The sequence below is a fragment of the Prionailurus viverrinus genome, chromosome D1 (assembly GCF_022837055.1).
Source record: "Prionailurus viverrinus isolate Anna chromosome D1, UM_Priviv_1.0, whole genome shotgun sequence".
Lineage (NCBI taxonomy): Eukaryota > Metazoa > Chordata > Mammalia > Carnivora > Felidae > Prionailurus > Prionailurus viverrinus.
Genome location: NC_062570.1, coordinates 109,913,943 through 109,927,769, shown reverse-complemented (window position 1 = coordinate 109,927,769; position 13,827 = coordinate 109,913,943). Strand labels below are relative to the sequence as shown.

General features: G+C 47.9%; 1 protein-coding gene across 2 annotated transcripts; it reads right to left on the bottom strand.

Annotated features, from left to right (window-relative positions):
• Positions 1–2,564: 2,564 nt before the first annotated feature.
• Positions 2,565–13,155, bottom strand: HNRNPUL2 (heterogeneous nuclear ribonucleoprotein U like 2). 2 transcript variants are annotated; one of them, XM_047878032.1, is made up of 14 exons: positions 12,410–13,152; positions 10,252–10,387; positions 9,884–9,960; positions 9,545–9,684; positions 9,135–9,225; positions 8,925–9,037; positions 8,203–8,466; positions 7,918–8,040; positions 7,434–7,562; positions 6,727–6,895; positions 4,841–5,041; positions 3,660–3,733; positions 3,297–3,404; positions 2,565–3,181 (listed from the first exon to the last, which is right to left on the bottom strand). In XM_047878032.1, the coding sequence occupies exons 1-14, from the start codon at positions 12,948–12,950 to the stop codon at positions 3,104–3,106; spliced, it is 2,244 nt and encodes a 747-aa protein (XP_047733988.1). In that variant the 5' UTR covers positions 12,951–13,152; the 3' UTR covers positions 2,565–3,103. The 2 variants fall into 2 exon arrangements, 1 of the variants encoding a protein (XP_047733988.1); XR_007156288.1 differs by lacking the exon at positions 3,660–3,733 and having other exon boundaries at positions 3,140–3,181; positions 12,410–13,155.
• Positions 13,156–13,827: the final 672 nt, after the last annotated feature.

Genomic DNA, 13,827 nt, shown 5'->3' with positions numbered 1-13,827 from the left:
GTGACATTCTTATTCCCCAAAATAAGCCCTGACATCTTCCATGGTATAGGAAGGCTTTTCCTCCTAAGTGGCAACTAATCATTAATAAACTTACTTGGCTCCCAAACGGAACTGGCTTTACCTTGAACCTTAAGCATTTGAGTGGTTTTAGTACAGGCCAAATGGATCATGATTTATCATGTATTTTCTTCTATTCCAGTGGCCCAGGCGCTCAGAAGCAGGCACTAAGGAGGCTAACAATCATCAAGTGAATAGTACAATCAGAAGGGAGTAAGAGCCACGCAAGAGGAAAGCCAGCCTTGGTTGGACCCAGTACAACTTGAGGAAGCAGCACCAGAAATTGGTCAATCCACTCCCCCCATGACACACTCCACCCCCAGTCAGTGCAGCCACAGGAGATAGGGTGAATTCAATCCAAATGGTTATTTATTCTAAAACTGGAAGCTACGGTGCCTACATTTTTGCCAGGATGTAATGAGAACAGGGGAGGAAAAAGTTACAGATGTAAACAATGACACAGTTACATTTTTTTTTAAACGGTAAAACCCTTTTTTACTGGCCACTTCCAAGAATGCTTTACAGGTTGTGCAAAAACATTTACAGGCTCCATGTGGTGTTTGTTTTTCTCACAAGCATTTCCATCTACAACAACTACAAAAGACGTCTGATAAAACACTAAACAAGTCTTCTAAGGAAAACAAGGCTAGGGATCCCTCTTGGTAAATCCACATTTTCCCCGTAACATTTTTTTTTTTTTTTCCACAATAAAAAGACAGAAACAAAACCCAGACAACTACAGTTGCTGCAAGGGATTTCTTGGGCTAAACCAACAAGGATGTGGCAGTTTCACTCTCCATCCATCAGAAAAACAGCGTTTTTGTTTTTTTTTTTAAAGATGACTCTCTGGTGTCAAAAATTAACAGCAAGTACCTTCCCCTGACTCCCCCAACCCCCCCAATCGGCTTAAGCTCTTTGCCCCCCACCCCGGCCCTGAGGGCCTAGCACCCCCAAACCATGTGACTCTAAAAAGATACTATTCGCTGGAGGACTGAACATTTGAAAAGGGATGGCAACTTCTGCCTCAAAATTCAACTTACTGTTGTGACATAATCTGGCCCTAAGGGAATTTCTTTGGGCTCCAGTTTTTGCCTCCTTGCCTTGACACTACGAGCAAAGCTCTCTCAAACTCCCTTAATGATAAAAAGTGAGCGGGTTACAGAAAGGTTCATGCAATCACTTCACTCACTGCCTCACACAGATCCATGATGGCACCACAAGGAAGCAGGCGCCAAGAGAAAGGACATTGTTAGGAGCAAGCAAACTTCCTTCGTGCCAGCACCCCTCTTCCAGCCTCAGGGTCAGAGGTACTTGTAGGGCAGAAGGATGTATCGGGCAGGGGGTGACCAGAGGACCAGATGTGGGCCTGCCTGCCTAGGGAAGGGCTGCATGGAGGTATCAGTGGAGGGAGGGAAAGGTCAAATCTCAGCACAGAATTTTCGGCAGAGAACTGCCCAGGGGAGGAAATGGACACATCGTCTGGTAAGTAACACAACGCTACCCTGGGTCTTCCCTCACTAGCAAGTGCTGCAATACATGGTGTGTGCAGAGTAAGTTCTAGGCTGACAGAATGCTGAGCAGGAAGATGAATGAAAACTGAAGCTGAATGTCGAAAGAGCATTCTCATGTCCCACCCATATTCTCGAGCCCAGCAACCTGAAGCTGTTCATCAAGAACTGGGAGGGGGTTGGTAAAGTTACAAACAAACACTATCCCAACAGAAGTCTCTCGGCGAGAGGCCTCTGTGGGGACATGCAGGGACAGCACCCCCAGACAAATCCTGTTTCAAGATGCTGGGAGGGGGCGCTCCCTCTCATGCACACATTACACGCACTCACATTCTCGCTCTTCCCCAAGTTCAGCAGCCCCACTCCGAGCTGCCTCCCACCCCCCCACCCCGCCCCCCCGCCCCCCGCCCTCCCCTTTCCTATTCACTCTCTACCTGTGTATCAAAAAAACCAGTAGGGCTCATGCCCTCCACACTGTATAAAATAGTTGCTATTCTCAGCACCTGGGCCTGGTAGCCCACACCACAGGATTCACCTATATACATCTCCTGCTGCAGTGAAAAGAATCCTGCTTCGTTTCTGTGTGAGCTGAAACCCTGAGAAACGCTCCTTCTCTCGCACTATAAGAGGACAGATGCTCTAACAGAGATGATTTCAGGGACTTCCCGCCTGTCTCAAGTTTGGAAGACAGAGTAGAGACTGGCAAGTCACAATCTTCAGGCTGAGGGCTTCGATGCCCTTCTCCCCCAGGAGTCTATGGAAACTCATTAACGGGTACATGGAGGGCGCCGGCTATTCTGCCCTGCAATCACGAACGGTCCCCGTGCCTCCTTGGCCTGGGAAGCCTCCAGAACGGAGCCGCCCGATGGGTGGTCGGTCTTCCAAGCCTCAGCCAAACAGCACGAGGCACGGGAAAGGGGAGACAGGGACGCTTTGGCCTCCCAGCCCACCAGACCGGATATCCCAAGAGGGAAAGGTCAGTAAAGAAAATACAAACGGTTAGTTGGTGCAAGTGATTGAGAAGAGCCAATCGTTTATTTTCACTGCCCCGGTCACAAGTGCTCCCTCTGTCCCCACTCCTGCCTGCTCCGGGGAGAGCGCCCTCATGGGCGTCCCCGCCCTCTCCGCACCACCTCCTCCGCTCTCCCTTCCTTGGCTGCCAGTCCAGCTGCCTTAGAATGTCAGAAGGGTGACATTTTTAGTTCTTTTCCTGTCCAACCGCAGGATACAGGACAGGCAGCCCTAAGTGCCGCTTTCTGCACAAATGTTTTTTGATTACAAATATCTAACTAGGTTTGAAATGTTTTATAGAATAAGACAATATTCTTTTCAACAAACTTTTAAAAAAAATGTACAGTTTTGTCGTTTCCACCTCCCCCCTCCCCTGCCCCTGCTTGCGCACCCTCCCCCCCACCGCCCCTCCCCGGCAGCTCAGCCCCACCCGAACAGCCCCTGTTTTCCTTGGTTGTGTTTTGGGGGGGTGCCTGGCACCCCTAGAGATTCAGCTTCATGGCTGACAGGCGAGCATGACAGGGGCTTCACCGATACCCTTGGTAACCGTAGTAGTTCCTGTAGTATCGGTCTCTGTCCTGGGGGTGGTAGTAGTAATTCTGCCACTAGAAGAGAGGGGAAACCCCATCACTCAGAGCCACAGCTGGCCAAGCACGGAGAGGCAGGACACTCATTCCTCTAGTCCTGCCACCCCCGCCCCCATCCCCAGAGGATACTCACATCCCGATTGTACTGTCTGTAATAGTCTCTGTATCTGTTGTACTCATAATCCCGCCCGTAGAATCGATCATAGTCTCCCCTGTATCGATCGTAGAAATTACGGTAACCCTGAGAAAGGAGAAGTGAAGACTGGTGGGCTTTGGGCGTCAGGATCCACTGCCATCCCGTTTTGAGTGAGACACACATCAGAGCTTGACATTATCAACAGGCTTAATCTTCCCAGAATAAATTCTTCCAGAGGAACACATTAAATGGGCAAAACCCTAAGCCCTGAGAAAACAGCCCAAACCACTCTGCTCCCCCAAGCCAGTAGGAATGGCCATCACAACCCAGAGGGAGGAGCAGAAGGAGAGCTGCACTCACCCCTCTGTTTCCAGACTGCCCCCAGTACTGCTGCCCGTAGGCCCGGTTGTCGTAGCCTCGGCGCTGCCCGCCCACTGGAAGAGAAATGGAGAGCGCGCTCACACAGCTGGCATGGGGTCCTGGCTCCACGTCTGAGTGGAAATCAAAAAGTCGGAGCCAAAGGCAATTCTGGGGGAATAGGAAGCCTGTTTCTGTCAGGCTCACACAGTGGTAATTAAGGCACCAGCCAGGAGCTTTCTAAAGAATCTGAAGGGGGGGGGGGTGGGCAGAGAAATAGAGACACAAGAAAACCAAGCCACCTTGCTTTGGAACCTGCCCAATTCCTGCAAAACATTTAAGATGGCAAAAGGATACATGGCAGAGTTAGAAACAGGAGTAAAAACTGCCATTCGTAGAATCACGGACTTTCAGTCTTGGAAGGGACCCCAGCTATCCTGTACCCCAGACCCATTATTTTATGCGAATGAAAAACAAAGTCTAAATAACAAGCTCCTTAGGGCAGAAACCTGGTATTCCCAGTGCCTGGCACACGGCAGACACTCAGAAGCTTTGTTGACTTACACACACACACACACACACACACACACACACACACACACACACACATTTTTAAGGTCAAGTGAATGCACACTGTGGGGTTAACTGACAAACTAGATAGACATGCAGGAGGGAAGTGAATTCTACTACTAGCTTAACTTACTTTGGAACCCCCCCCCAAATTACTGAATAATGCATTCACTTTCTGGTCTACACAGCTGGCTTGATCCAACAGACAAAAGCAGCAAGAAAATTCGGGTTGGGAATCTAACCTCACTGCCTAAGTCCTGAGGACATACTGGAAAAGCGAAGCATGAGGTAAAGTGTGGGGCTTGTATTTAAGAATGAAAAAACACCTGCACGGGAAGCTTGCGCAAACGCTTTTCGAGGACACAAACATTTTTGTTGAAAAGTAACTCCCTTTTGCTGAAGGATTATGGAAGAAGTGCAAGAAGGTGGTTGGTGGCGGGGGGGGGGGGGGGGGGGTGGGAAGGACACAGGAAGCATATGCTCCTATAATATAGAAGGTACTTCCTCATTGTCTGGGACTGGGCTTGGTTTCCTTAGCCTTTCCTTGTGGCTCCTGCCGTGCGCAGCACAAAGAACAGACTGAGGCAGGGGCCTGGCAGGTCCCCGGGACTCACCATAGCCTTGGCCTCGGCTTCGGTTCTGCCGGTTGCGCTTGTTTCGGTTGTTTCGGCGGTTTGTCCGCTTCTCGGAGGGGGGCAGCAGCTTCCTTGCCTCCTCCTTGTACTTAGTGACAATGGGCTGAGCTTCCTCCTTCTCCAGCTCCCCGTAGGTCACCTCATCCATATAGTCGCATTTTTCAGGCAGAGAGAAGTTGGCTGCAAGAGGAAGGGAGAAGCTTGTGGGAGCTGAAAAGCGCATCCACATGCAAGATCTCACCCCGAAAACCCCGCTGTAGGAAGAACGGGATTTTCTATGCACACGAAGGTGCTGGGTTCATACCCACTGGCTTATCAGAAGTTTCCTCTGAACTGTAACAGTCCCAAGCAAAGGGCTACTTACAAATTAGATTTACCAGTTCTCAAGTGATCCATAATAAATTAACAGTGAATTGGGTGAAAGTTTCTTATCGGGACAGATGAAGATAGCTAGAGGCTAAAAATAACTGAGGAAATTTTGGTGTTGGTTAGATAACATGCTAAGAGAGACTCCATGAGAAAGTGACCCAAACCAAAAAGCATTTACTCATCTATATGAGGAGAGCACAGGAGACAAGAGTACAAGCGGCCTCATTTACCACTTGTGCATGATGGGCCAGCACATTAGCCAGTCTCTAGACATCAAGTTCTGAGGGTGAGTCTCAGTGGAATTCAGCTCTATGGGGCTCTCTTGACCCTTAGATGAATCCAGTCAGCCCTCAGTTTTATAAAACTGAACTAAATTCCTCCAAGGACCTGAATTAGTTATGGACTGGCATGGTTCATCCTGAGTCAACTTGGAGAATCCAGCTCTTAGATGTGTAACTAGCTCCCATGCCTGGGCATTATCAGAAGTTAAAGAGCCAGTAGCCGAGCAGACAGGTGGGATGACAGAAGCTAAAGGCAGCAAAGGGGGAAAAAAATCACACTCTAGAGGGAACAAGGGAACAGCAGGAAGTGGGATCAATCAAGATGGTTAATTCTGCCTCATGGAAATGCTGCTATAAGGCTTTGTATTATATTAAAAACTTCAGGCACACACCAAAAACCGAAACAAACAAGCCTAACGTGATATTAGAAATCAAGACATATTGGTAAGATTGTTCACTCCAAACCCCCCCCCCCTTAAGATATAAATTAATTGAAGACAAAGCTTCATTTAATTCACTATTCCCCTATGCCTAAAAGAGTACTGAACAAACAGTGAACACCCTTGAAACTTTTGCTAAATGAATAATGGAATCAACAAAGCCTCAGCTTTGAGTTTTAATCACCCTGTGGTCAGTCCCTACCTCACTTTTTGTATCTTCTCTGGAATGAATCAAGGAGTTACTGCTGGGGCGCCTGGGTGGCTCAGTCGGTTGAGTGTCCGACTTCGGCTCAGGTCATGATCTCACAGCTCATGAGTTTGAGCCCCGTGTCAGGCTCTGTACTAATAGCTCAGAGCCTGGAGCCTGCTTCTGTGTCTCCCACTCTCTCTGCCCCTAACCCACTCGCATTCTGTCTCTGTCTCTGTCAAAAATAAACAAACATTAAAAAAAAAAAAATTAAAAAAAAAAAGAGTTACTGCTTCTCCAGTTACTCTCCTCATTTATTTACCTACAAGTGCTTCCTTGATTTACTCTTAATTTACCATTAGTTTACTCTTTGGATTACACTTTTATTTTTCAGGTAAGCCCTATGTCCCACACGGGACTCGAACTCATGACCCTGAGATCAAGAGATGCATGCTCTACCGACTGAGCCAGGTAGGTGCCGCCAGATTTACACTTTAGATGGGGAGAATCGCTCCAAGTGCTAAGAGGCCTTGGAAAGGTGTGCACTGACCAAGGACAGGCTCCCTAATTTGTGTAACATTAGCCCACCTTTCATCTCCAGCATTATAGACTCAGGCACATCATCTCCCTCCACTTCCTTCCTCAACTCCAGCCTCTTCTTCCAATCTTCCTCATTAGGAACAACCACCACCACTTTTCGACAGAAAGTCTTGAACAGCAACAGCTTCCGCCGTTGGCCAGAGTTGTACACGTTACACTAGGGACAGAAAGAACAACAGATGTTTCAGGAATAAAAATTACCACTCATATTCACTTACTGAGCAACCTTTACAAGTGAAGCAAGAAATTAGGGGTCTTATAGACACAATTTCCTCTAATTCTTCAAACTCTATATGACAGGTATTACTCCGTTTTGCACATCAAAAAAACTGAGACTCAGAGACCAAGACTCGTCAAAGGCCACAAACCTAGTTAAGTGGTGGAGCCAGGAATCCACACAAGCTCCACCTCTCTTCCCATTGCCTCTATTATGTGTTTTATAGTCTGGTCCATATACTCTCTGGTAAAAACAAATAAAAAAGTATCCCTGAATTCCAAAAACATTATGACTCAGTCATATAACACAACCACTCGGTCATACTTAGGGAACCTGTTTCTGATCCTTAATTCTGTCTCCCTCTACATACGCACCCCGCTTGGACTGTAAGCCATTTTATCAGATTAAATAGATGCCAAATCTTTCATCTTTGGACCGTCTGTAAAATCAGGTTTCTTGTCAATGTTTTCAACAATACCTGATCAAGAATGAAGTTCCTCTTTGTCCGGGAAGCAATCTGGACCAGCTTACTAAGGCACTGGGAGGCTTGCTGAACTAAAAGGTCTCTGCTTTTGGGGTCCATCTCTGGCTCCTCAAGCCCCTTCATCTGATGAGTTTGAGAGGAAGTGAAGAGAAACACAAGAAGTTAAGCAGCAAGTTAAAACCCAAGAGTCACTGGTAAATGTCACCTCTTTTAATGCGATCAAAGCTATCATAGCTATTCATAGCATATCATTCCTATTCCTCAATGCTGTGAATGCATGCTGTCCACTCCCTAAGAGTCATTTCCATCTTGATCTGGATATGTTCCAGGTTTTATCTGCTTTGAGAAATCTGACAACACAGCAAAAAAAAAAAAGCCCTAAACATATATTAAGACCAACTCCACCAGGAAAGGGTTAGAGGCATTTACTTGGAACCTCCAGAGCAAATACCACAGCTCACCTCTCCCAGCAACTCACCCTCATTTGACTGATCACAGTCTCAGCTCCCAGGACATTGTATCTTTTCTCAGGGTTTTCTTTTGCGTATTTTAGTGCCCACTGGGTCTTTCCAGATCCAGGCAGTCCAACCATCAGAATCACCTACAAGTAAACAGAACCAGGAATGCCATGAAAACTAAGTGAGGGTCAGGTTCATAAAGCCCAATTTAAGAACATCATCACCTGCCCAGTCAGGTGAAGCTTTAAGAAAAGTCTTCAAGCCAACCATTCCAAAGCGTAAGTTTTGCACACCGTTTGGCATACCTCACACTGATCTATTGTCTTGGGAGGGACTGCAGTGCGCACACGCTCCTCGACAGGCACAGCATGGATGAATACAAACTCTTCCGGTGGTGGGAAGAAGGGCTCCTCCTTCTGACCAAAGTTTAATTCTACAACACAATTTTTGCAGAGGACATGGGGTAGGAGGGCCCGTTCTGCCAGGGATTCCTTGTTGATCCGGAATGCCACACCTAGGTCTTCTCCATTCTTGGAAAAGGAAAGTTCTACTTCTTCAGCCTCAAAATTCTACAGTGACAACAAACAAGAGCATTCAAGACCTTACAGGAGTTGAGACTGATTAAATCTTGCAATTTAACCTTTAAAAAAAAAAACAACAAAACTCAGACTGCTAAACACAACTAAGCAAACAATACATCAAATGCATAGAAGAGTGGGGTGTCTGGGTGGCTCAGTCGGTTAAGCGTCTGACTTCGGCTCAGGTCATGATCTCGCGGTTTGAGTTCGAGCCCCACATCGGGCTCTGTGCTGACAGCTCAGAGTCTGGAGCCTGCTTCAGATTCTGTCTCTCTCCATCTCTCAGCCCCTCCCCTGCTCATGCTCTGTGTTTAACGTTAAGTAAACGTTAAAAAAAAAAAAGTTTTTTTTAAATGCATAGAAGACAGCAGCTGTTAGGAAGCAAGTTGAATTCCCAGTGCCCTCTACTCACTTCTCGCTAAGAATCCACAACTTTTAGGAGCACTTACAGCAAAGCAGCCAATGACATCATTCTCCCCAAAACTCTGGCCAAATTCCTCAAATTGCCCATTTTCTGCCTTGAGTCCTCGTCCATCGAAACCATAAGAGAATTCATCCTCACCTAGAACAGACAGCAAATTAGTTACCTATACCCAAATTTCCCACGGAATAAACGACACGGCAGCAAACACTAACGATTCAGTTAAAAAGAACGTTACCAAGCTGTGGACGGGAAAAATCAACAGACCATCCAACTCGAAGCAGAGAAACCTCTGTGCAGCCTTCTTTCATTGGGAGATTCTGGGTTACCTGGCCAAGTCAGAAAAGGAACTCTCAGATACTCTGACCAACAAAGTCTGAGCTGGAAAGTCCAGCAAAGTCTGAGCTGGAAAGACAAGACTTTTGTATAAACTGAAAACAACTGTCACAACTCAACATCAGAATACCAGCTATCAGTGAACTTAAACCAAAGCCATGGGGGTCAATTTGTCGGTTGCCGAAGCTAAGGTTATCATTCAAGTGTGGTGCCTTTTCTGCATTAATAAAATACTGGGGGGCAGGAACCAGTACGTAGCAGTCTAATAAATAATTTAATAAACAAATGGTCTTAATGAGCTGTATACACTACCTTGGCCTCAAAGCAGACTTTCCCCTTTGTCACACCATAAGTACTCCTTGCCCCAGACCAAAGGGTGGGGAACTTCTCTGAGAAAAGCGGCTGCCCTCCATAGCGGTCTTTGCTCACTTGAAAATGGAGATCCGAGGTATCTGTTAGAAAGAAACAATCTGTTTATTCCAAAGCCCAACACTTGAAAATCATCAACAGAACGCAAATCTACCCAGGTGTCAAGAATGGATACAAAGTCTCCTATTGCTAAATCTCTTAAAAATTGCAGGCCATGAAGTTTTAATCTCCAAAATCACTTTGGGTTGGTTGAACACCCCAACCTGTCTGCCTTATACATACACGTGTCCAGGTTCACAAGAGTTTGATCCTCCTCCTCATCTTTTGCCTCTTCTTCAGGGGGTGGTGGAGACTTTGAGCTATAGGTATGAGAGAAAAGCAAATACGGTGTATCCAAAGCCCTCTTCTTTGAGGGGTGTCTGTATCAAGTCTTAAACTATCAGTGAATATAAAATTCCAGCAGACAGCTTCTATCAGCAAATGAGAAAAGAGCAACAGGAGCTTTCAGAGTGGATTCAATCTGAAACTTACACCTAGAAAAACCTATTGCATTTTTAAGCCACCCCTCTTTCCATACTCTCCAATCAACATCAGGTAGATAACAAATCAGAGCAGACACCCCTTTCAATGAAGGGGACCGTTTCCCTCACCGGCTGTGGTAAGCCTCCTCTCGGAATTCATAGTAAGCTCGGCCATGTTCATCCTTCTCATCCCGCTGTCTCTTTACCCCCCGCCGCTCACCATCTGAGCCTGCTGGTTTTGACTTTTCACTATCTTGGTCATCTCCTACAAAAAGGAGGGAAAGAAAATCAGTTTTCATCTTGGAGCGTAGAATAAGCTCAGAACCAATAGAAACTAAAGGGGCTGAGTAGCTGTCTAATCAGAATAGCCAGGTTCTTCCCACTGCACCCACAGAACGTTTTATTTCCAAAGATCATCTTCCTGTCACTGGCTGATTATTTCATAAGAAAGAAAAGAAAAGAAAAGAAAAGAAAAGAAAAGAAAAGAAAAGAAAAGAAAAGAAAAGAAAAAAGAAAAAAGAAAAGAAAAGGAAAGAGAAGAAAAGGATGGACATTATGGGCTAATTAGTCAAGCAGTAGATAAAAATTGGACAATTTTTGCATTCTAAATTTATCTGCTTAAATCAGGTCAAACTTGCAGATTTTCCCACCAATACGACGTTTAAAAAAATCCTCTAAGTCTTTAAAGAATTTCATAGGTTAATTTAATTTTGACTCTTGATTGTCAGGTTTGGATGTAAACTAGGCACTTAATACACATTTTCCAACATTTTCCCACAGCTTCATGATACAGAAGCCTGAGCGTATGTGTCTTTTTTAAAGAGTTTGCCTTTCCAGCTTTACAATGCACAGCCATCCACAGCTTTTACTTGTACAGCAAACAGACTCAGGTGCATATTCACAGCTGTATTTCTATCATGGAATTTTTTTTTTTTTTTTTAACTGAAGGTTGCCAAGAGCAAACCATTAAGTCACAAGAGACCCATAAATAATACTGCATCTTTACTGCACATAATTTGGGGTAGAAAGGTGTTGTCGTATATTTAGCAACATTCTCTGCAAGAGGGAAAAAAACTGGAATTTTCTTCAAGCTTTTGTAGTTTGCAACATTAAGGTTTTTAACAATAATTTCCTTAAAGCAGTCCTTCATCCCTCAACCTTTTTTATCTTCTATTTGGGATACACACGAAGTCAAAAGTTATGTAATGGGATTTTTGTTCCAGGACACAGAACAAACAATCTGCAACTTGCATGTGACTGTCTTAGAAAGGGTTCCAATTATACCATGATTACTAATAGCAGCCTAAAAAAATGTATTGTAAGAATTAAGGCACCCCACTACACAGCAAGACTTGGAAGCACCTCTAGTTTTCCTGCCTACTCTGACAGATAATTACAGATTTGGTCTAACCATCCAATCACTTCAAAAGAAGAGAGAGAAAGGTCACTAACTCCCTGGGCAACTCTACACACTCTCTTCCACGAGGTTATTCCGTGAACCCACCAACACCTCAATAGTTCCAATTCAGGAAGTCAGGGACCTAGAATTTAAAAACGCTTTAAGTGCACAGCCAATCCACAAATTTGTCCATCGGCAGACTCAGTGGAAAAATTCAAACTTAATCATAAGAATTCAAGCAAGGTAAAACATCTAGCCAACTGGTGTTAACTAACTTACTCTAAACGCACTAGATTAAGACTTTCCCTTCACTAGTTAACTATTAAACTCCACACCCTCAAACCACAGGCTGCTAAAGCAGGAGCAAGGTTAGATTTTCAGATTCACTGTGTGGCTCAAGCGCCAGTAATGTGATGGAGCGGACTTTGGCGAACTTAGCCTATTGCTTAATATTTTTAAGGCGGAAATACCAATAGGTAACCCAAAGGCCAAAGCCTCCAACAGTCCTGTCTGGCTGTCCCTGCAATAGCCAATTTCTCATCGCATTCCCGCTTTAGGAAAAGATAACCAATACGGCGGGAGACTGCTCCACAGGTAGCTCACAAGCAGTTCGCATGCAAAATCGCTCACTTCCATCCACCACCACCAAGGAACCAAGTTAGGCAGGAAGCTCCCTCTTGCAGAGAGGGGGGCCGCCAGAGGCAGTCAAACCCTCCAGAAAGGTGGGTAGAGAATGAAAGCCACCTCCCCTGGGGAGAGAGTCCCACCAAAAGGCGATGGGAATCTTGCGCTTTCCGGCAAGCGAGAACAAGGAAACGGACCCCGCGGTGCATGGCTGACCGCTGGGTCGGGGCAGTTTGGAGCCGGGCTCCGCTACCAGCTCCTCACCCTGTTCCTCTGCGGCCTTGTCACCCGGAGCTTCGGATCCTGGTGTCTCGTCCCCGCTTCGCTCCTCCGGCTCGTCTTCCTCCCCCTTGCCGGTGCCCTGCTCTTCGCCACCATTTACCCCACCTGACCCGGCCGTGGCCTCCTCTGCCGGCTTCTCGGAAGCATCGGGCTCGGCCGCGGCCTCCATGGCTGCCGCCTCCGGGGGCTCCGGCGGCGGCTGCGCGGCCTGGCCCGAGGCCTGGGCAGGAGGTGGCTCTTCGTCCTCGTCCTCAAGCAGCGCCTCCTCGTCCTCCTCCTCCTCTTCTTCGTCCTCCTCCTCGTCCCCGCCCGGGCCACCGCCCGACGCGGCCACAGGCCGAGGCTCCGCCTTGCAGGCCCCGCCGGGCCCGGCCCCGCCACCGCCGGCCTCGTCTTCGAGCATCTCGGCGTCCAGCGCCTCCTGCAGCCGCTGCGCCAGATCCACCTTGAGGCCGCGCGAGTCCAGGCCCCGCCGCTGCAGCTCAGACCGCAGCTCGGTCACTTTCAGCCGCTTCACCTCCATCGCCACCGCCGCCTCCTCCGCCTCCCGCCGCCTCCTCCCCTGCGAACCGTCGACCGAGCCCGACCGCGCAGGCGCCGCCGCCGCCCGCCTCCGCCTCACGCGCCAGCACTGAGCCCGCGCGAGCGAGCGCACGCACGTACGCACGCAGGCACGAAGGCCGCGCGCAGCCTCCGCTACGTAGTGTTTGTTTCTCCCTCTCCTCCCCTCCCCCTTTCGGCTCACTGAGCCCAAAACAACGCAGCGGGCAACAGCTTTCCTTCCTGCCCCCTCGGTTCCCCTGCCGCGGGCGGGCGCGCGCCGAGGACGACCGATTTCCCTCCCCTTACCTCCCGCCCCCTCTCACCCCTGGGCCAATCGCCGCCAGTGATTCCACCGCGCAGCCGCACCGGAGCCGGAGACGGGAAGGACTGGCTACGGCTCAAGTGCCTCGTAGCACGGCGGCGTGTGCGCGCCCGCCTTCCGTACTTCCAGCCATGGGCTCTGCGCAGACGCCCGAAACTCCCTTCCTACACGCCCCTCCCACCCCGTCACCACCCTTACTCCCGTCTGGCTTCCGATCGAGCTGTCGTCTAAAGTCTTGCTTGCTAGTCTTTCTTCCCTACTGCCTATACGTCCCCCAGCTTCTTGAGAGTTTAAAAAAAAAAAAAAGCCCAGGAGGAATGCTGTAGAGACTTGAAAGCCGCCTAGCAATTGTCTGTTTAGTAAACAAAGGGCTTCCTCAAACTAAGGAATACAGTGACACCCTCCCCCCCACCCCGGCCCTCTTCTCTGAATCCTTTAACTTATCTACCCAGCAACAGACGCCCGGACCTCGCCTTTTAGCTTTCTTATTGGCCAACTTGAATCGTCATCTGCAATCCTGATTGGTCATCCGTGA

Coding starts and splice junctions, on each gene's coding strand:
- HNRNPUL2 (XM_047878032.1), bottom strand. CDS start 12,950: ATGGAGGTGAAGCGGCTGAAAGTGACCGAGCTGCGGTCTGAGCTGCAG. Junction 9,685..9,883: donor TCTTGTGAACCTGGACACGT/GTATGTATAAGG, acceptor TCTTTCTAACAG/ATACCTCGGATCTCCATTTT. Junction 8,467..8,924: donor ATGTCATTGGCTGCTTTGCT/GTAAGTGCTCCT, acceptor TTGTCACTGTAG/AATTTTGAGGCTGAAGAAGT.